Source organism: Lissotriton vulgaris, chromosome 12, assembly GCF_964263255.1.
Source record: "Lissotriton vulgaris chromosome 12, aLisVul1.2, whole genome shotgun sequence".
Classification (NCBI taxonomy): domain Eukaryota; kingdom Metazoa; phylum Chordata; class Amphibia; order Caudata; family Salamandridae; genus Lissotriton; species Lissotriton vulgaris.
In genome coordinates, this window is record NC_141700.1 from 783,191,520 (window position 1) to 783,215,415 (window position 23,896).

Sequence of the window (23,896 nt, forward strand, 5' to 3'; positions counted from 1 at the left end):
CAAAAACTTCCTTAGGAGAACACAAGAGCGGAAGAGAACCTGCTCAAAAGACCGAGAAGGTAGTGCCAGGAAGGAAATACAAACCTGGATATGATTTAAATGAACAAGTCCAGAAGAAGGTGCAAGATTATTTGAGGCACCGAAACGCCGCGTCGATAGTTTGTTCCTTATGTCTAAATAAATATGATGTACATGTAGACTTGTGTAACAATGCTTAACAGCATTTTTTTTTTAAATTGGAGTTTTTTTAATATAGCTGACTAACAGCAAAAACGAATGTGCACAAGATTGTTTTTATGAAATAACGTGTTATTATTTTTAAATTATTTGAATAAATGAATGAAACTTTTAATTTTTGTGTATGCAATGTTTTCATGCTATCTTTTGGTCTGATACATATTAAGTTGTAAATTTGGTAACCTACGCAATACTTAAATCCCTCCCACTGATGCAAACGGCCCCCAGGGGAATCTAGCATCACTAATCATTTGCCAAACTCAGGAGAAGGAGTTTTTTGTTTTCATTAGCTTCTTCAACCTCACATAAAAGACGTCGACGGATTCCTCCGGTAGCTGGCGGACTTGGTGGAGTAGGAAACGCTCGTAGTCAGCGCTTGTGAAGGACCCAAAGTACGGGGTAATAGCGTCGCACTTGGTGGCGTAGTTTCTGTGTGGACCGCCTTCCCTGACGTCCTTCGAGATTTCATGGATGTCAGCACCTCCTAGGTGCAGTAGCATGGCACGCCGTCGTGGAGCCGTGATTTCCGCCGCCTCGAAGACGTTTTCCAGACTTTCCACCCATTTCTTCCACCTCGCAGCCTGCGACGGTGGAGGGCCAGTGATGGCGAAGGGTTCCAAGGCGGGCACAGTGGTCATGGTAGCAGAGCGCAGATGTGGGCGACAAGGGCGAGCCGCTCTCAAACAGGCGTGACGCGCCTAGCTTAGGGGCATAGCAGGTAGGCGTGTTGCAGGGCCCAGATACCAGGGGCATGTGGAATGTGCCCAGGGAGGTTGTTCAGCAGTCGTAGATCAGGCTTCACACACACGAGTGAGTGAGGAATAAGGCCAGGCTCCAGATCCTAACAAGCCTCATCTACTTCATTGTCTCCGTGAGCGTGGCTCCCCCAGGGGTCTTGCAGCTGGGCCGACCACATGGAACGTTCACCGCCAGGCAGGGTGAAGCAGACGCGTTGGAGCGTGCACGCACTCACCTTGATTGATGCGGCCCGACCGCGGGCCGAGAGACAGCGTGAGCCGCAGCCGGGACAGCGCGCATGCGCGGCCAGCGTGTAGAGCAGCCGGCGGTAGGCACAGGCGGGACGAGTGCTGGCGATGGGGGACCAGCGCTCGGTGTCCGACACAGTTGGAGCAGGAGGGGGGAGCGGGGCAGCACACTCGCACAATCAGGCCGCAGCACCACGTGGGCAGTGCCGGGAGACGAGGTAGGCTGCTGGGGGCCACAGCAGGCAGCTCCGTGAGCAGGAGCGTCCGGGTATGAGTGGGCATGGCGGGGTGGCGGGGTGGCGAGACCACCAGTGTTGTGCCGTGGGTAGGCCCAGGAAATAACCACACTAGACATGAGGTATATTGTACAGTGGCTAGTAATCACCTAAAAACCACGCCCTGGGCTATTTATTTGCTCCTTTGCGTGCCGGCCCGCACGGACGCAGGGTCGGCCCACTTTCACCACGCACGGAGGGGGGGATCATTCGGCATCCCCACAGGGCACCTCAACTTGGGCTAGCCCGATCCCGGGCAACACTACATATTGTATTTTTAACAACAATAAGAGCAGGGAGCATGCAGTACCTTCTGCCGACTAACATCACGTGAGGTAGCATGTTTATCTATAAATGCCTCTAACGTGGGGTTTACACCGAGATCCTTTTGTGGCCAAAGCAATCAAATCAAATCAAAAATAACATGTTTCACATACAGGGCCAAACGTACAGAACACTCTCAATGTTTTCTTTATTTTAATGATGCACGTAATTCTTATGGTGAAAGGATTGTTTTTTAGCCTAAGGTTTTAAAGGAATATTTCTGAAATAAAATCATATTTGATGGACAGATTGAAAAAACACTGTTTTAAAACTTTTACGCTAAGGTAACATTGTTTTTAGATCGCTGGAAAGGAGTCGAAGCGCAGAACCTGTGGAAACACTTATTCTGGTGAAGCACTAGAACATGTCAGTGACATATGCATTATTGGATATGATTGGAAGACACAAACCATCTACCCTAGGATCTAAGACAAACTGAAGCCAGGATTGTAGTCTATGGTTTAATGATCTGAAAGGCCCCATAAACACCTGAGTTATTCATTTAATCATTCAAGACCATGAAAAACTGTATATCTGAGGCTTGACTGGCGACAGGCTTGCTTTGTACATACCTTGGGACGCCATAGTCCGAATGTAACTTAATAACACAGGCACGAGGTGCAAATCGCAGGGTCACCTAATCAAGGAAACAAAAAGGTATTTTAGCAAAATGTGTGTTAGGGAAAAAGGTTGCCACAGCTAAAAACTGCAAAATCAATTTTTATCATGTCCTAACCCCATTGTGCAATTCAGAAAGGTTTTTCCAAATCGTAAAATGGGTCTAACTGACGCATACGGAATCACAATTTGGAAGGGGCGTTTAAGGGGCGTTCCTTCCAGTCTGTGAGTCGGTATGGTATGCATCAATATTCTAGTCTCAACACATTGATGTTATAGACTCCCTGGTTAGGGTGGTGACTGATTTCCAAAAGGGAAGAGTTATCTTCGAACTACTCCTCCCTTTTCTCACCCTTTGTCTGTCACCCCCTTCCCCCACCCACAGACACCTCTCTCTCTCTCAGTTTCTCAGTCACACTCATCTCTCATTCTTTCACACTGTATTCCTTAGGTTTTTATCAGGTCACTTTGTTATCTTTGCGTTTAATCTCCTCTCCAAACTCTCTTTCAGATGCCCTTGGTCTTGTGTTTTCTTCTTGTGGAAACCTGAAAGCAGCCATGGTGGGTCAATGTGCCTGCTGCAGAGATCTGTGTGACTTGTAGGCCATTTGTCCAAATACATGCAACCCAACCTTTCATCCTTCTGAGATCAATAACGTGAGTCAGAACTATATTGTACATGTCCAGCCGGACAGTAATTTTAATGATATCAGCAATTGGACAACCGTAGTTGAGACCATCAATCTAGTGGGACACAGTCCTGTATCCTCTCTAGAACATGACAAATACAAAACATACACAAAGACATTTCAGGCAAGTCAGTTATAGCTTTTCAAGTTACAAATTATAATAAGCTTTGTAAAGACAGTGAATACACTCGTTTTACACATTGGAGTAATGTGCAGAGCTGTCTAACAAGAGTTGACGACATTTCGATCCTTTAAACACGATATTAGGATCATCTTCAGGACATTAATGAGTACATGCCTGACATGATTTAAGAAATTGCCTCCATAGGTGAGGGATCCAATTTAGGTCATCCGTTCGGTTAGGGCAGAACCCAATATTAATAATGGGACGCGGTGTAACTAATCTTATAAATGTAAAATTCAGGCGGAATTGACTGAGTCAGGGCGCGTTGCCGCGTACTGGGACAATGCACAATTCAACGTGGCATCCTCACTCAGGAATGACGAGTGTAAAGATGTCACAGGCCGAAAGACTGTACCCGCAACACATTTAGCCAGATTTAATGGTATTACATTTAGAATACACAATAATACATACAATGAATAGTACAATACACTATATGTTTATTAAAAGTCTACAGATAACTAAAGTCTTCATTACTGATTACTAACTACCCAACATTTAACTTAAAAATCCTTTGGTGAGCTATGAAACTGCAGGACAGCAGCCCCATCCGCCCCCTTTACTTCCAGTTACCAGCATTTATTGGGTAAGTAAACAGATTACCAGAAACTAGTTCAAGTGATCACTCTTATTTATTTATTGAGTTTTATATAGCGCTGGCAAGACCCGGAGGTATCAGAGCGCTTTACATGAGGAAGAAGCATTGTTTCAGAACATGGTTACAAAGGTACATCAGTTACTGGAGCGTAGTTACAGGAAATACACGAGTACAAAAGCATAGAATAAACATGAGGGGGGGGGGGAAAGGCGTTCATTCTTTCTCACTCTCACACACACACACTTCCGCCAGTAGGACTTCCACATGCAAACAAAGTTATTGCGTACATTTTCTAGCTGTGATGACGTCGCCCGTTTAACATTGAGACACGGGCAAGTCTTAAATTTCCATTGCAGTGTAATATTTGTACTTTTCCTGGCAGGCACGTGAGTAGCGTCGAATTGGTAACGCAGGCATTCGGGCAATGCCCGGGGGCCGGTGTCCGAGTGCTGCTGTGGCCCTCTCTTTTTATCAGTCTGGGGGCCATTTGGGCGCTGTCTCCATTGTTCGATGACAGCCAGCGGCCCAGTGGGTGTCTGAGTGGCCTTTCTAGAGGCAGATGGGCGCTCACTACTTCCGTTTGGATGTATGACGTTACAACGCATGCTTTTACCACGCATGCTGTTACAACGCCAGTTTTACAACGCAAACCTTTACAACGCATAGCGCTTTGGGGTGCTGGATAGTGAATAGTTTAATTTACTATTCCAACTCCAGTCCCAGTGGACACTAGGGAAGGTGTTGGATAGTAAATTAAATCTATTCCCTATCCTAAAGCGCCCCCCAGCGCAATGCGTTGTAATGGTTTTCGTTGTAAAACCTGCGTTGTAATAGCACTGCGTTGCAAAAGTTTCATTGTAAAGGATGTTTCTCCCTCCGTTTAGCAACAGGCAGAGGTGTCACTCCCTTTGTCTCTTGGGCCGGCCCATTAATGTGTACAGATACTGAGCGGGGGCAGGGGGCCTGAGGAGAAGTTGCCTCACTTGTTTCACCACTGTAAACTAACGCGTGCATTTTTTTTACCCCCCTCCTAAAGTTTTTTTTATATGATTACGCCATAGCAGTGATTATGCACATGTGGACCGATTTTTTTGTTGTTGCGTGCTCGGGCCGATTTTCAATCCCAATCCAACCCTGCACGTGACCCCCACTTTACCTGGCAGACACGTGACGCACACCGCCCCTCTCCACGCCTCTCCTTATTTCCCGCCCCTTCTCTCTGCCAGCCTGGGCAGCAACAATGGCTTGCCTTTTTTTACCCCTGACAGGCACTGCTGTTGTTACCTCTGTCCTGAAGGCAGCTTACCGCCTTTCCTTTTCTCTCCTCTCCTCTCCCGTTCCCCTGGTGCTGTAACTGTGTAAAATGTGTTACCTCTTCCTCTGGTTTCTTCCTCTTTGGACCTCGGTTCAGGAAGCTCCCCTGTCTCTCTGTGTGATCTTGTGCCTCTTGCAGGTGGCAGACACTCCACTTCCAGGGGTTCCCAGTGCCCTCAGTCCCAGATGCTTCTGTGTCTCTCTGTGTGATCTTGTGCCTCTTGCAGGTGGCAACAAAGATTTCAATGACAGGATCAAATTATACGTCAGGTATATTGATGATCTTTTTATGATCTGGATAGACACTAAAGACTCTCTACAAAACGCATTAACCCTATTGAACACCAGGGATGAAAGGATAAAACTCACCTGGCAAATAAGTGAAACTAACCTTTCCTTTCTGGACGTCAACATCAAAATTGCAGAACATGGGCTCGTTACTGACTTATACCGAAAACCCACGGACCGCAATAATACTCTACATTACACTAGGTTTCACCAGGGATCACTGAAGAAACATCTGCCATATTCACAAATGCTACGAGTCAAACGCATTGTATCTGATGAACTCACACTCAAACAAAGAATCATAGAAATGCATGACCGATTTGCAGAAAGAGGCTATCCTGAAACCATCCTCAAGGATGCTATCAAACGCACCGAAGCCATCAACAGACAGGAAATCCTAACCAAAACCACCAAACCTCAAGATCAGCGTATGGTTCTTGTGTCTAAATTTTCTACCTCTAGTACCACCTTTAAGAAAATTATCCTAAAACATTGGCCCATCTTACAAATGGAACCTGATTTCAGATACATTTTTAAGACACAACCTTTGTTCGCCTACACTCGTAGCAACAACATCAAGGAAGTACTCACAAAAAAACGGACATCGTTAAAACTCACAAAGGAACCCGCCCATGTATGAACTGTAATATTTGTAACTGTATCATCAAGGGTAACAACATCACCCATCCTATGAAAGGATATACTATCAAACTTAACGTCGACGCTTCCTGTGACTCCACAAATCTAAACTACGCCATCAAATGCCCCTGCGGAAAAATCTACGTAGGCAAAACAGAGAAAAAAATTAAAGTGCGCATCGATGAGCACAAATCGAACATTCGCACCAAGAATGACAAATCCAATGTGGCCACCCATTTCTCTGAATCTAATCACACCATTGCTCAACAGAAATTCATTGTCCTAGAAACAATCACCAAAATTGAAGGAAGAGACAATCGCAAATTTCTCTTACAACGAGAAATTGAATGGATATATCGCCTTCAATCATTGGAGCCATTTGGACTCAACGATCGCATAGAATTTAGTTGTTATCTTTAGAAATACTATCAGTATGTTTTTCCATGTCATAGAAATGATATTTGTATGCATTTGTAAGTATTGCTTTACCGTGCACCTTCTCCTTATTCCTATAGAACCATTACCTTCCCCTTGTAACATGGCCGCCATGTTTGTCCATCTTTTTAGTTTCATTTCACCTAACGACTTTCCCGCTAGTCCATCCTTTATTACTAACCCCTTTCACCATACGCGTTGATCTTCAATTCTTCGCGCTACCTCAGCTCGAGTTCCGAAAACTGACTTTGCTTTAAGGCATCAACGTTTATAGCACGAAGTAAGTTTCTCAGATCACCTCGCGTTTACTGCATGAATCCACTTTTGACTAACCCCATACTTAGCATTTTTTCTTATTATTATTTTTCTTCAGCCAGACCGCTATAAACGCAGCTCGAGCTTCGTAAGTACTCGGCACACGCCGCGCATTACACCTCTTACCACACCCGTATTGAACTCCAATCACTCCCAAATCACCGCCAGATTAATTCACGTCATGCACAGTCTCCCTGATTATTGTTTTTATTAAATCATGAGCACATCGCATGCTCTCTTAACATCACCACCTTCCCCAATTGTAATCTTATTTTCCTGACTGTTTGCTATATCTTCTTCGTCCTTTAGTAACTCCTTGAGAAAGGGCTGGATTAGCCCGAAATGCATCGGAGTTTCAAAAACTGAAATTATCATGATCCTAACTTGTTGATATGCCATCAATATCATGAATTTATAAGTACCTTATGAGAAATTAAAAATAACCTTCAACCAACCTTGGAGTCTTCATTGAACCCCATGGAGTGCCTCGATCTCCAGGGATGCATACGCATTCTATTGCGCGCACAACTTTATTAGTCTTTTATTATGAGAAATTGTTGTGAGCGGTTTGGGGTATGGGCCGATATTGGCACTATGCCAGGCTGCCCCGGGCCACCGCAGGGGGCCACCTAAGAGGGCGGCCACCCTTAGTGCCACAGGATGGCACAGACCCCCAATGAGCGGTCTAGTGTGCGGGACATTGGGGGTCCCCAGTGATGTCACTTCTAGCGGTGGGAGGGACGGTAGGCATATAGCCTGGGGTCGCGGGCCTGGCGCCCTCTTTGACCCGATCAGCCTCGTGGACGGTCCCTCTCCCCCCTTGCCCCGGACGAGCTATGCTGCCCGGACGCTGTTTTCCCTCCCTACAGCCAACACGGCTGTCGGGCAGCAGGGGGGGGTGAGTTACCTAATACCATTTTGCTTTGTGTTGCAGGTGGAGTTACAGGGCGATCCAACGCTGGAAGGTACAGAAGGGTACCCTCTATAGGAGCACAGTAAGGGTACGAGAGCCAATTATGCCCAGGGAGATCCTCGGTGGGATCCTGGAGGAGCGACGGTGCCCCGTTAGTCCTTCGGGCGGTTGTGGACCTGAGCAACCGGGGGTTGCCTGCAACGCTCAGCCCCCCCCCGTAGGGGGAGGGGGTGTGAGTAAGGGGTGGACTCGAGGTCCGCCGGGGGGAGGAGGGTTAGCTCTCCCCCCATTATTGGCAATGCCCCCGCGGTTAACACCACAGGGGGTTCATGGCTCATCAGGTGGGCAGGTCGCGAGGGGCGGCCTGACCCTGGATTGCCCGTAAGATAACCCAACATGTTGGCATAATGTTTATGCAAATAAAGCTGCAACAACTTTCTCCAACAAAACATTGTGTGGTGTCTGTTATTATGAGAAATTGTTGTGAGCGGTTTGGGGTATGGGCCGATATTGGTACTAAGCCCCAGGGCCTGTCTGTGCCCTCGGTCCCGGACGCTGCTGTCACCCTCTGTGTGATCTTGTGCCTCTTGCAGGTGGCAGACAGTCCCAGGGTCTGCCTCTGCCCTCGGTCCCAGGTGCTGCCGTGTCTCTCTGTGTGCTCTTGTTCCTCTGCTTGTTGCTGGTTCTATTCAAAGGGCACATTGAGTGCCCGGGCCTTTCCCTCATTTACAGCTGTGCAGCAAGTAGTGCCAGCTGCACCGTTTAAGCCATTTAATCCTTGGGGGCAGTTCTGAATGAGTTAGCAGTGAGATGCACTCCTTTGCCCCATCCCTTCACAGTTGCGCAGCACTTATTGCCAGCTGCGCAATGTTTAGGTTTGCGCAAGTGCGCACCCTGAACTTTCGCTGCATTGGCAGCAGCCCTGACATTCTGGACACAGGGCATTTGAGCCCCTTTGAGATGGCCAGTTGGCCAGGGGGACTGAGAGGTTTGTTGGGCGCAAGGCCCTAATGTGATTATGTGGTGCTAGGAAATGTATTTCATGTAGTGTGATTTACGCACCCTGTCCTGGTTACTCCTAAATGTGTTTTTTATGATTATGAGGTTGTCTTGCATATTATAGTTTATGTTAGTGAGATTATGTTCCACCCTGTGCTTTATGCCCCTAATGTTAGTGATACTTAGGAGGTTAGGGTCTAATATTAGACTGTTGAGATTATGGGCGTGGAAGGCGTTTGGCACCTAATGTGATGCTGTGCATAATGTGGTTTATGTTACAGGCTGATGCTAAGTACAGTGATTACCAGTGGTTACTGGTTGTACGTTTATGATCTGATTTACTTTTACTAAGTTCGCTTTGTGATGGTTCTGACAGTGGTCCAGTTGGCCCTGTCATGTGTAAACAATTCCCTTGTAAATATGATATAGTGCCAGGTGGCACCATGTATATTATGTGATTACCTAGGTGAAGGGCCCATCAAATACCAGCGGAATCATAGAGACTCCCAAGCAGTAAAACTTTCTCGACGACTGGAATGTGTGCCCCCATCTTCTCCTGCTCTGAAGTAACAACCTGTTCCCTAATCGCCTCACTTCCCGGACTGCACATTAGTTCAGATATCTTCACCCGACGTCTGGAATATGTGCCCCCTTTTTGTCCTCATACTTCTCCTCATCACCGCTTTCCTAGTAACACCCTTCTCATATCCCCACCACCCTCCTCCTCCTCATTTTACCAACATGGCCACCATTCGAGTTAAGTCTGGAATTAATTGCTAACAAATAATTTTTCCTCCTAACCTGACTAAAGCTTCAGCAAAACGATTCAAGCATAACCCCATTGAATGTTTCCCTGATTCCCTTTTTGTTGATCAATTTTACAATGGTCGTTATGGGAGGCTCAAAAACTATTTCATTTTTTTCACTCATGACATCCCCTCTTGGTCCACCAGCTTATATAATTGCCTTAATGTCACCTCCTCCTCCTCTATCCCTCATGGGAAACAGCTAAGAATTCCCCCCACTGTGTGTTTCAATGGCTCCCTCACTATCTCACTCTATAACAGCGGTACTGTCATAGTCCAAGCCAAAGACACCTGCCTCTCTCTTTGACCACCTCTTCCCTTCCCTACTCCCCTCCCCTGCGACTGGGTTATCTCTTGACTCTTCATATAGCTCCACCCATGACTCCCTTTCTCCTCCCCTGACCCCCCTACACTCCAATAGGCTGCACCCTCGGAAGGCACAGGTCGACCCTCTTCCCTCCCCCTCCCCTGTGCCCTCCTCTCCTCTTCTTCCCCCCTCACAGTATGCCCCCCTTCATCACTTCAGCCTTACCTCTAGCTAATACGCTCCTCGTCCAATCTGCACCATCCCGGTACTCCAATCTCATCTCCTCCCCCCTGTCCCTACCTGCCACCTCCCTTTTTAGTCCACCTCTCCTCCAACCTTCTCCTCTACTTAAGTTTCCTTACGTTCCCGTTATTCCCTCCTCTTCTCCTCTTCTCTACCCCCTCCTCCCCTCCCTATGTACCCCGATTTCTCCACAAACCCATTGCATCTCTCTCCTTGCCCCCACTCCTCCAGCAATGCTGTGCTACCGTCTTTCCCCCCTTGGTAACCCTTTCCCTTTCCCTCCCTCGGGCGTAGCAGAACCACTTCCTTTCTTCAACTTCCCTATCTCCCAACCCCCCTCACTCTGTCAGATGCCCGTCCCCTCACAGCCACCTCACCTAGCTGACAGGACCTCTCCAACCCCCTCCCCTCTTTTCCTCCCAAACCTACTTTATTCCTATGACTCTACACATTCCTCCCCTCTCCTTCCACCCACCACCTCGCTCCTCACCTACCTCCCCCTAATTATGTCCTTAATTCCTATCCTTCTTGCAACGCCAACAAAGACAACTCTCCTTTTAACTCTGATGCACCAACGCCAGCTCTTAACCACCACCTTTCCCCGTCTCTGAACCCTATACGCCAACTCCCCCCACCTCTCCCTGCCTTCCACCGCCAATTGCACCCCCTCCTGTTTCCATCGAGCCACCCAACATGCCATGCTCTGCCCTACTCTCTCTGGAAAATAAGCTTGGCCCTCTTATCACCTCCATCTCCCAACTTGAAGCTACCATTTCACTTTTAAGCTACAAGATTTCCACTTTTCCATACACCTCAATTCCTTTGGAAAACACTCACCTTCCCACGAGATGCACCTCCCCCCACACCTCATAATAGCCAAGCATAACCTGTTGTCTGCAAACATCACAAACTCACACAAGCCCTCGAACGCCACCCTTCTTCCACTTTCATCTCCAAGTAACCCTACTATCTATACTATTCCGACCATCTCCTCTGTCAGAACCACTCATCCACCTAAACCCTCCCGAGCACCCTCGTATAAGTATAATATCCCTATCACCCCTCATAACCCAAGTGGCCCCGTCACCAAAACAGTCTTGACAGAGCTGCGCTGTCTGCTCCACAACTGCAAATTTGCAATAAAACACAAACTTGAAATCTCCGATACCATGATTCTTCACAATATTGACATGCTCTTCCTCACAGAGACCTGGTTCAACGATACCTCTCACTCTATGTTTGATCTCCTATTACCCACAGGCTTTCTATTTTTAAAAATGACAGAATTGACAAAGTTGGGGGAGGTGTTGCAGTCATCTTTAGAAACTCCCTTCAACTTGAGGCTTTTCCTAACAGCTCCTTCCGCACTTTTGAATGCCTATCTCTTGTGCTTCATTGCACCACCGCTCACCCCTCAGATTCATGCCATTTACCGCCCGCCTTGTAGCGGCCTTCGTTTATGGAGGAACTCACTGACTTCATCATCGACCAATACTTGCAAAGTGACAATCAGATCTTCCTGGGTGACTTCAATCTCCACTGGGGCTCGTCTCAAGACTCTTCTGCGAATTTGCTGGCCACCTTCGTCTCTGCAAATGATCTTATCCAACACTGCACAGAAACAACACACTCTAAGGGCTCAATCCTGGACCCTGTTATTTCTAAAGCAGACATGCTTACTATCACTACCCCTATTCATGTAGACTGGTCTGACCACCTCCTCATCCAATTCTCTCTTCACCTTTCACTCTCTATAACTCTCGCCCAACCTAAGAGGGCTACCTCCTGGTTTCGTGACACTAAAAATATTGACGTCGGTACCCTCTGTGAATCAGCTTTGTTATCACTTCCAAGGTTAGACCTGAACCTAGATGTTAACGAACTCACCTCCCAATGCCTCACAGTCCTTGCAGTCCAAATCAATAATGTCGCTCGTCTCTAAAGCAAAAAGAAAAGGCCTACTCCCTCAGCACCTTGGTTCAACAAATTCCTCTATGAAGAAAGGAAGTACCTAAGATTCCTGGAGAAACAATGGAGACAAGCGCCCTCCACCTATAATTTGGCCACGCTTCGTTCAGCAAGATCCAAGTACGACAAGCACATCTTCCTTGGAAAAGCGTCGCACTTCAGAACCCTCCTCGACTCAGCCAAAAATAGACCCAAAAAACTATTCGATCTTATCAAGAATCCAAACTGCTCTCCCCCAACCTCCAAGTTGGAGGATTCTACAAAGAAAGCAGCGTAATTCGCTATATTCTTTGACGAAAAATTGAAATCACATGTGGATCAGGTCATTCATCCTACCCCTCCAGAGGGGCACAAATCCTTAGCCATTTGGTAGAACTTTGACCCCATCTCTGAAGACGCCATCCTCAAATGCATCCTCGAAACAAAGCCCTGCAACCATTCTCTTGACCCATTCCTAGTGCCATTGACTTCTTTACCCATTCTCTTTCCTATTGGACCACTCTGGTTAACTTCTCCCTCTGTCAAGGCTCCCTCCCTGTTTCCTTCAAAACTGGGCAGGTCACCCCTCTGCTTAAAAAACCCACTGCTGATGCGAACAACCTCAACAACTTCCGCCCCATCACTAACCTACCATACCTACCTTTTCTTGTGAAAATCGCAAAAAGATGTGTAGCGAAACAACTCTCTCGTCATATCAAGGACAATGACCTTTTTGACAATTTTCAGTCCGGCTTCATCCAAAACTGCACCACTGAAACAGCCCTGCTGCAAGTGATTGATGACACGCTGCGGATACTCGATTCGGGGGCGTCTTGTCTTCTTATTCTCCTTGACCTTTCTGCAGCCTTTGACACTGTCAATCACAACACTCTCCTCAACACTCTTCAACAGAGAATGGGCATGGAGGGCACTGTGCTTAGATGGTTTGCTTCCTTCCTCTTTGATAGATCCCAAATGATCAAAATAGCGAACAGTCTTTCATCTCCTTTGGCGGTAGGTCAAGGTGTTCCTCAAGGCTCTATACTTGCACCCACATTTTTTAATTTCTATTTAGGGCCACTGGGAAATCTCCTAAGTAAATCCGGGATTCACTATCATCTCTATGCAGACGACACTCAAATCTACCTCAAGGTTGCCTCCACTCACGGTCTCTCCATCCAAAGCTCTACTCTTGACTCCATTCTAAACTGGATGTCAACACATCAACTGATTCTGAATCCCTCCAAAACTGAATTCCTCCTCCTCTCCTCCTCACTCTCTCCTCCCCCGGTTCAATCATGGATGGATCAGATGAATGTACTTAACAACAAACCCATCATTGCTGACAGCGCAAAATCCCTTGGTGTCATTCTCGACAAAAAACTCAATCTACTCTCCCACATCAATTCCATTGCAAAGTTTGCTCGATACCAACTGCGCCTTCTTTGGGGAATTTGTCGCTTCTTACCGGAGCATGACCTTAAAACCCTGGTCCAATAGCTGGTCCTCTCCAGACTGGACTACTGCAATTCTCTTCTTACTGGGCTCCCCAAATCCCACCTGTCCCCCCTTAAATCTGTTCTCCATTCAGCAGCTTGTTTCATTTATGGGCCAAAAGAACCGACCACATCACACCCATGTTATCCACCCTCCGCTGTCTTCCCATCGAAGCAAGATCTATCTACTGCCTGTATCACCCACAAAGCCTTGCACTCCTCCTCTCCTCGCTACTTGGCGAATAAACTGAAACTCTCTGGAGGCTTTAGACCAGCACATCATGCGGAAAATTTACTGCTTGAACCTCCCACTTTCAAGAAGGAAAGATCGATGGCTCAATCCTTTTCAGGCAACGCGGTGAGAATCTGGAACTTACTTGACACCCAAGCCATTCTTACAGCTTTGGGGGCCTGAAATAGTCAGAACTGTCTCACTTGTAGGCGTGTAAATGTTAGTTCTTGTGTTGTTACTGTCATTGGCAGCGCTGGCACGGTCAATGTGTGGTACAAGCTGCAGCAGCCTCCTGGCGAGAGCCCTGCAACTTATTTTTTTTGCAAATTAAGCACTGTCGCCAGGAAGAAACAGATAATTATTTCTGTTTTGTTTGCAGCATCAAAAGTGATCCATATATATCTATATTTTTTTGGTAAAGAAATTGACCAAATCCTGTCAACGTGCCGCTGAGGGAGAGGGTTCAGACGTCCCCAAAGAGGGTCTATTAAAGATTGAACTATTTGAAAGAGTTCTCTGGCTGAATTCGACGCGTCCTCTTTTTTGTTTGGATCAGTGGCGGCTGGTGACATTTGAAAGTGGTGAGGCGTAAAATGATAATCGTACTGCGCCATAGCGAGCGAGCGTAGCGAGCGTGCCCGAACCCCCTAAGGAGGGTTCCAGGGGATTTCCCCACGAGAAAATTTTGAAAAAAGAGTGGACAAATGGTGCATTTTCAAGCAAATTTGAGAAAGCAGGAAGGTTAATAAAGCAATTTTGAAAGTGCAGTTATTACATTAAGAAAGTGGTGTCATATAACATAGGTAGCTGCTTATTCAGCATAACCACAGAGCTTCATAACAGACTTTGAAACACAATGCATTGCTGAGTACCTCACAGATGTATTTTAATAACAAACAAATAAACAGGACGCAAACTAGCAGCATTCAAACAGAGTGTTCACTTTTTGTAAATAAAATCAGCACGTCTGTTTTTAAGGGAAGCAAACTTCTCAATGACTTGAACATTGAAGTCTGGTATTCTTTTTCAGTGTCAAGTTGTGCAGACATTTCTGCCCATTGCACAATACACAATGAAGTTTGGTGCATGTAGACGCCACCCACCATGTACAACTTACATGATAGCCCTTAACTATTAGAATGTAAAATATAGCAGCAGTTGCCTTACCTTAAACGCTGAGGCTGTTGACTGTTGTGCAAGCAGGAAAGACGCTTGGTGCTCTTCTTCTTTGCCTTGAGGCTTTCCACTTTACCAGGCTTTACCAGATGCTGAAAAGCAAATATAACAAAATGTAATTGTGTCAACCAAACACATATACTGTTAATCATAAAGAACCACAGGCCTAGGATCATATATAAAAAAAGATTCATCCTGTGACATCAGTGTCAAGTTGTGCAGTCTACAGGCTGAGGAAATATAAATTCTATGGTCAAGTTGTGTTCCCTAGCGTGTACCCCACCGTCTCCATGTACCAGCTTAAAGTGCATGTAACTTCCCTCCTGCGCCTGCTATGAAGACGCAAATACATTTGCGTCCAACGTTAACATGTCCTCTTTCAGATCCGCCCTGAATGGATTGAATAGTCCGTTCCTAAGTATGCTATGCCAACATCTTTTTGTAGTGTAATTTTGCACGTTTCTCCAGCTCTGGCAAAGTAGGCCCTGAAATACTGCCATCGAGCCTTTTCTTTTGCTCCTTTCTCTGAAAGCCTCAGCCCAGGCTGCCCCTGTACCCGTGAACTCTGACTTACTTCCAGCGCGGCCCACCGCGCTCAGCTCAGCCTGCTGCCTGCCAAGACTGACTACAACCTTCGAGTTATCTGTTCCGCTCCTCGAAAATACATTCCTGCCTACTAGTTCCAGTAAACATCCCCCTCAGCTGCAGAGCAAAGGGCCGACCTGTCTCCGTGCAAGTAATTCATAGCCTCTGTTACCATGCTCCCATGAAAGGCCCATGCCCCCACGTTCCTCATGCAGACACTCAGGCGCTTATACACGCACTCACAGTCAGTATAGAATAGCTTCTGCCCCAGAGACCTTTTCCGCCCAGATAATATGGTTCCCAAACATCAGATATCAGATATGATAGAAGTACAAGTTGATCTGACATGCCAGACTTCTGTCTCTTTCCGTCAGTGAAAATGTCAAGCCCCCTGCACCCTCCAGTTTCACGTCAATCACACGTCATGCAGCTGCGCGCGCATCCAAGCTTCCGATTTCTGCTGACATTGCAACATTTCTGTTCAGTGCCACCCCCTTGTGACACCTACCTGTGACGTTTCTAGCACACACCTCTAGTTCACGCCTAGTCCATGCCTTCTGATTACGTACTAGTAACACGTGGATACTGTTATCTTGTCTTCTCTCAGCTGTTACGCCTACTATATTGCTTTCTATGGTGTAAATTAAGTATATAAGCTATGTATTGTCAATAAAGCTCTGCTCTATCCCTTCTTCCATCCCTGTGGTGGGAAGAACATGATATCCAGGTCTTGACCATTCCTTTTTAAGGAATAAAACCCCTAAGAACTCTAACACCACGGACTCTGTTTCTTTCTTTCCGATTTGAGTTATTATTGATTAAGTACTTACCTGCATAGAAATTAAGACGCTAAATTATATATTTACATCATTTTGGCGCCCGAACAGGGACCCCTCCCCCACCTCACGCGCCGGTTGGTGCGTTGCAAGCTCTGTCCCCTGCCATCAGTTAGAAGGAAAACTACGCGTACCGGCAGGATTTCCTGCATCTCCCTCTGGCCCACGGAGGTGACGAAGACTGCGATCAGTACCCAGACGAGGCGGTGAGGAGTGCGGAGGATCCCGACCAGAGCCTAGCCGAAAGAAGCAAGGTCCGAGGTGTCAAGAGGCCCACCCGTTTTCCGAAGTTTTCCGAAGTTTTTCCGAAGTATCCACGTGCCGAGTCGAGTCCAGTCCAGTCGAGTTTTCCGAGGCCTTCAGTTTCCGTGCTTCCCGGTGAGTACCATTGCTGGGACGTATCTAGACGGGTTTGGGTACACAAGTCCGGTCTGCACTGTTTTTAGGCAGTGTATCTGTACTGTTTAGCAGTACATCCGTTATTCAAGTTTCTGCGCTGTTTTAGCAGTGTATCTGTGCTGTTTAGCAGTACATCCAATATAGGGGGTAGTCATATATGTTTCAAAATGTCTTTTCATGTGATTAATGTCGTGGTATGAATGTGACCGTTTTTAATGTGCATTATTGTGTTCTTGTATAACTAGCTGTATTCAGTATTAAGTAGTTAGGGTTGAGCATTCAGTATTAAGTAAACAAGATGCCGTTTTTCAACAAGTTAAAGCAGATAGGAACTAGGAAAGGGATACTAGAGGAAGCAATTCCTATCCCCCCTAGGGACACTCCAGGAAATTTTATGTACCACAAGTATGGCTTAGATGCCATATTGTATCTAGATTTATGGGCTGACTATACTAAGCATCTAGACGAAAGACACAGATGGCCTGTTACCGGAACATGGGATGCCGAGTGCATCATGAAGGTAGAAGAAGCACTATGGAAAAAGAAAGCCAGACAATCTCAGAAAGACGCCATAAAGTTTTGGCGTAAGGAATCACATAAGCGTGCTGAAAAAGCACTACGTAGAGAAGACAGACTTAAAGAATCAGACAAGGCCCAAGAAAACGAGTTAGTTACCGAGGGGATCCGAGTAAAATCAGAGCAAGTAGACCGCGCACGAAATAACCTCGTAAACGGTATGTATCTCGCGGCCGAGGGTTCGCCTGAGGCCATTTCAGAAATACCGAAAAATCTGCCGCCACCATTGGTTCCAACTAAAGTAACTCATAGGACCACTAAAGACATATTCCTGAATTCCTATCTAGAGGATGTAGCACCCGCTTACACCAATCTGCCTGTCCGCGCCCTGCCCAACGACAGGGACGGGGGTGGTAACCCGCCCCAAGATCATATTCCGTCAGTACCACAACAGAATCCTCCTGTTCCACCACCTCCACCACTTCCCGTACCTAAAGTTGATCTACCGAAACCACTTCTACCTGATCCTACTAAAAGACAAATTCAAGTTCAGGTACAGACTCCACAGAGAGATAATGCCCAAGCTTCCGCCTCAGGGGGTGCGACCGGGGGTCTTCACACCCCGCCATTAACACGCAGGTTACAGCTCGGGGATTTGCGGAATCCTTTTACGTTCAAGTCACCCCGCCTTGACATATTCAAAGAAAACCTTTCAGTTTGCAGATATGATCCAGTACCCGGCAAAGACGATATAATGATGATGGCATCACTACGGTTAAGATCTGCTACTGATTTCCTGCTGTGCTATGCAGGAATGAAGGAACGCATAGATAGAATATATGAGTTTGTTCAGACTGGGAACGACCCCGACAGTATTAAGGATGCCATGGAGCGTCAGAAAGTTGACGTTCAAGCACAGATACTACGCTTTTTCATAAATTGCCTAATAAGAGAACGAGACAGGCCTGAGACAGATCAGAGTGAGTTAGATGCACTAAACAAGTGGGGTCAAAATATATCTGAAGGAAAACACGACAAGGGGACCTGCATAGCCAGTATGTACAAGAAAATTAGAAAAGCAGTGATAGATATACACAAAGAAGAAAAAGAAAAGGCTTCCTCCGAGGAGGAGGAAGGACTTGAAGAACCAGAAAAGACTACAGATACTATAGCGTATGTAGGTAAGGGAACTTACCTTAGGAAAGGTATTCGTCCAGAAAGCAAGAGAGTTTTTCTCTCTGCCGTAACCAACCCGAATTCTTCTGAACATCAGTTCCAGGAAACTGATAAAAGACTCCGAGAGAGAATGGGGTACCACGTACTCTATTCTATGGATGAACAAGAACTAGCTCGGTCAGCCATATTATGGTCTGAAAATCCCGACATATATAATGATGACACGGTAGCACAGACATTTCTGAACCTTTCCCCAGACGAGCAGAAATTAGCAGGTGTATACATGATTCAGCACCTCCTCACGAAATACAGAAACCAACATTCTGATCCAGGCCCCTTACCCGAAATATTAGAAGCACTACTCATGGATAGATGGAGAGGTCTAAGTACCAAGTTAATACAAATAATTCTAGAACAACGACATAGATATAACACTTTTATAAGCTCTGAATATGTTCCCGCTCCGCACCCAGAAAGAAAAATGTATCATATGGAACGCCTGAGTGGCATTGAAAGTCAGAACCCCTTACGAGAAGTACACCCAGTTATGGGTGAGGATCATACCTTGAAACGCGTGTATGTACACACGCCTCTGACTAAGTTAGAACTGTTGGAAATGAAGAAACTAGTACCCTGCCATGATAAAGACCCTGCAGGTTTTCACAGAGAACTTAAAGACATGTTACTGATGGGGGATTACACATATGAAGATATCATGAAAATGTTAAAGGTACTGCTGCCCACGGGCATCTACGAGAAATTAAAGGAAAAAGAATGGGAGGTGGGAGAGAAAAAGATTGCATGGGCAGAAATAGAAGATGAAGAGAACAAACGTGTCCCAGGGGTAGGCCTGGGGGAGAAAAACTAAAGCATTACCAGGTTTGATAGTACAGGTTCTGCCAAGATTATTGACAACTAGAAAAGAAGACTGGGATGCAATCTCAGCATGTAAACAGAAACCCGACGAAGATACTAGTGACTTTTATTCAAGATTCGAGAAATGTTTTATTATTAATAGTGGTCTTAAACCAAGTAGCGAGTCGTACCCGCATCTTTTTGTATCCAAGTTAGTTGAGAATTCCCTGTTAGCAGTCAAGAATCGTGTATACAAGGTTGAGAGTACATGGCAAGCAAATACGCCATCCCAGATGTTGCAAATGTTACAATACCATCAGAATAGAATTAGAGAAGAACAAGATCAGGAACAGAAACGTATGAAAGACACGAAAATGAAAATGTTAGTAGCCCAGTCGGTCCATACCGACGGAAACAGAAAGGGTACGACCCAGACAAATGATTCTGCAGCTCCCGTTAAAGGGACATGCAACTATTGTAAGCAGCCAGGTCACTATGTACATGAATGTCCAGTTCTGAAACATAAGATAGCAACAGGTAAAACTAAAGAAAGACCGCATCCACCAAGACAAGATCAGGCCCAGCAACAGACCTCACAGAATGTACAACCTATGCAGAACACACAGCCTATGCATGCTTCATCTCATACAGCACAGACAGTAGCGGTACCACAGCCCACTGCCTCGACCCAACAAGTTTCCCAGCAGATGTACCAGTATGCCCAATCTGCTTATCCTGAGTATCAACGATACACATGAAACAGCCTAGAGAGGGAGTTTGGCTTGCCTCTTATTGAAATTCCTGTAGATCAAGAGGGTCCTTATGTACACAGTCAAGTATTGGGAAAAGATAGAAAGTTTTTAATTGACACAGGGGCAAGCCGCACAACAATCAGTCATAATGAAGTCCCAGGGGCACCCCTCTCAGGCTCACAGAATGTTTCCCTTGGTTTTTCAGGACAGCCCATTGTAAATGAAGTATCTGAACCAGTCCCCCTGGCTGTGGGTCCATTATCACGAGTTACAGACTTGTTACTTACAAAATCATGCCCAGAAAATCTGTTAGGAATTAAAACATTGAAGGCTCTAGGAGCCATAATCTGCTGTTCCCCGGAGGGGGTTAGACTCTTTCTGCGGGATTTCAAGGGCCATTACGTCTTACGAGAATTCGATGTCAGATTGAAAAATGTACCAGATCACTTGTGGGCAACAGGCCCAACTGATGTAGGTTGTATGCATATCACACCATACCGTGTTACACTCAAGACAGGAGTTGTTCTACCACGAATCAGACAATACAAGTTACCACCCGATGCTGTAGTGGCTTTACTGGAAATCATTGAAGAGCTCATTGCCCAAGGAGTGGTCGTAGAGACCGACTCCAATATCTGTAATTCACCCATCATTCCAATTCTTAAACGTACTGATCCCAATGCACCGCCAGTATATCGGCTGGTGATTGATCTAAGAGAGCTGAATAAATGTATTGTACCACAGTACCCTGTGGTCCCCGATATCTCTTCCTTATTGACTGCTATTGATTCAGAAGCAACGTTCTTTACTGCAATTGATCTCAAGAACGCCTTCTTTAGTGTACCTATTGATCCAGAGAGCCAATATCTCTTCGGATTCAGTTTAAATGGACGAAGTTTCAAATTTTCCCGCGCACCTCAAGGATTCACAGAAAGCCCCAGCATCTATAGTCAAGCACTGAAAAGACAACTAGATTGTATTCAAATGCCAGTTAACACTGCTTTACTGCAATACGTCGATGATCTGCTGATCACCGCACGAAGTGAGCCCGAATGCGAACAAGCATCACTGACAGTCTTACATTTTCTGGCCGACAAGGGACACAAGGTGTCTCCTTCGAAGCTACAATTCTGTGTTCAGCAAGTTGTGTACTTGGGTCACTTGCTGTCCAAAGTGGGGAGACAGCTCACTCCCGATCGCATTCAGTTAATTGTAAATATGCCACGACCCCTGACACAAAAGGAAGTGCGAGCCTTTATAGGCCTCACCTCGTACTGCAGACAATGGATTCCTCAATATGCATTTCTAGCTAAACCACTCATCCAGTTAACGACACAGGAGGCAGCGACTTCGACTGTCCTCCCTTGGACTCAGGAACACACACAAGCCTTTGAGGAACTAAAGAAAGCATTATGTCAAGCACCAGTTTTAGCGACACCATGATACAGCAAACCGTTTACACTTTTTGTTACAGAACGTGATGGTACAGCATTGTCTGTCCTCACTCAAGATCAAGCAGGTTCACATAAGCCTTGCGCTTATTTTTCAAGTACATTGGATTCAGTAGCCCAGGCACTCCCTGCGTGCTTAAAGTCAGTAGCAGCAACAGCACTAGCGATCAGACAGAGCGATTCCATTGTTTTAGGCCATCAGTTAACAGTACAAGTTCCACATTCTGTAGAGGTTCTTTTAAACAGAACCCAGACTCAGCACTTGACCATAGCACGACTGACAGGTTACGAATTAACGCTATTCCAGCCACACATAGAAATCAGGCGCTGCAGCATTCTGAACCCCGCAACATTGTTACCTACAATTATGACAGATCCAGCCCCGCATGATTGTATAGAAATCATTAATGCAGTAACAAAGCCCCGACGAGACTTAACAGATGTTCCACTGACAAATCCAGATCTGACACTATGGGGTCGATTAGGATCGCGGACGGACTTGAGTCCGTCCGCGACCCCAGAGTATGAGGGAACGTCCGCAGGGGCTGCGGCGTTCCCTCATGTGCGATTAGGATGTGACCGCCACCCTGGCGGTCACATCCTGGATATTTAACATTGCGGCGGGTGCTGCTTCAAGCAGCACCCGCCGCAATGTTAAAAGTGCATGTTTTACATTTACATGCACAAAGCGGCAGGCACCGCGCGGTGCCTGCCGCATTGTGCATGTAAATGCTGGGGGGTACCATAGGTACCCCCCATGTGCACCCCCCACCCGCCAACACCCTGGGGCCCCTCAATGGGCCCCCAAAATCAAAAGTACACATGCTTTTCCACGGCGGAAAAACCGCCGCGGAAAAGCATGTTTACTAATGCTTCCTAATTTGGCTGGCGGTGTCTGATAGACACTGCCAGCCAAATGAGAGCTTTTCCGCCGCGGTTGTAATCCGACCGCGGCGGAAAAGCAGCGGACAGAAACCAAGACCCACCAGCCATCGTAATGCGGCGGTGGGTCTTTGGTGAGTCCGCAGAGGATTTTCCGCCTCCTCCGGGCCGGAGGTGGCTTCCGCCGGCCCGGAGGAGGCGGAAAATCCTCCATCCTAATCGGCCCCTTTATGTGGATGGTTCATGTATGCGAACAAGTACAGGAGAATTAGTGGCCGCATATGCAGTGACCACGGAAACCGAAGTAAAAGAGACACATCGTATTGACACACTGTCCGCTCAAGCGGCAGAGCTTATTGCTCTGACCCGAGCCTGTATTCTAGCCAAGAACAGAAATGTTAATATATATACTGATTCCCGTTATGCGTTCGGAGTTGTACACGACTTCGGAATGTTATGGCAAGAACGAGGTTTTCTGACCTCTCATGGTACCAAGATCCAACACGGTCCCCTCATTCAAGCACTGTTAGAAGCAATACATCTGCCTTCAGGCATATCCGTCATGAAGTGTAAAGCACATACTAAAGTTACAGATTCTGTTTCCCAGGGTAACGACCTGGCAGACCAGACAGCAAAACATACAGCACTGACTCACACTCAGACAACGGATGTGACAAAGACAATAGGACCGACAAATTGTATGACAGTCAGGGATCCCACACTAGATGTAATCGATATTCAGACACATGCTACCCCAGATGAAATAAAGAAATGGACTGAACTAGGAGGGATCCAGACAGATCAAGGTTGGATGACGAAGGGAAAATCTACATGGTTTCTCCCTGATTCTATGGTTCAAGTCATGATCAATACAGCACATAGTCCAGCACACCTAGGAGAAAAAGCGATGTTAGACAGTTTACAAAATCTTTGGAACAATAAACACTTACGAGCAGCAGCAAAACAGAAAGTGCGTACTTGCATGATCTGTTGTCAGTTCAATCCAGGTAAAAGCGTCCCTGTAGAGCAAGGTGGATTTCATCTTCCCGATCACCCTTTTGAAGTCCTCCAGATGGATTATATCCAGATGGACCGTTGTCGAGGATTTAAATATGTCCTCGTAATTGTTTGTGCACTTTCCCGTTGGACCGAAGCATACCCAGTCCCAGATTACACTGCTCCGACCACTGCCAAGCAGCTGGTTCGAGAATTCTTCCCACGGTACGGCTTGCCTCGTGTCGTGTACTCAGATAACGGTCAGCCATTCTCATCTGAATTAATGAAGCAGGTTTCCCTATTGCTAGGATACCAGTGGAGATTCCATTGTGTCCGACATCCCGAAGCCGCAGGCCTTGTAGAAAGGCATAATCAGACACTAAAGACACGCCTTGCTAAAATATGTCAAGAGAAAGGGGTCGACTGG

The 23,896-nt window shown here is 46.4% G+C and overlaps 1 protein-coding gene across 1 annotated transcript in view; it reads right to left on the reverse strand.

Annotated features, from left to right (window-relative positions):
• The window catches only part of LOC147678707 (phospholipid scramblase 3-like), a 119,165-nt gene extending 104,050 nt beyond the window's left edge, over nucleotides 1–15,115 (reverse strand). The window contains exons 1-2 of the mRNA XM_086945717.1: nucleotides 15,013–15,115; nucleotides 2,395–2,459 (exon numbers count right to left, since the gene is read on the reverse strand). Of these exons, the coding sequence (XP_086801843.1) occupies nucleotides 2,395–2,407 (13 nt within the window). The 5' untranslated portion in view covers nucleotides 2,408–2,459; nucleotides 15,013–15,115. The remainder of the gene's footprint in view (nucleotides 1–2,394; nucleotides 2,460–15,012) is intronic.
• Nucleotides 15,116–23,896: the final 8,781 nt, after the last annotated feature.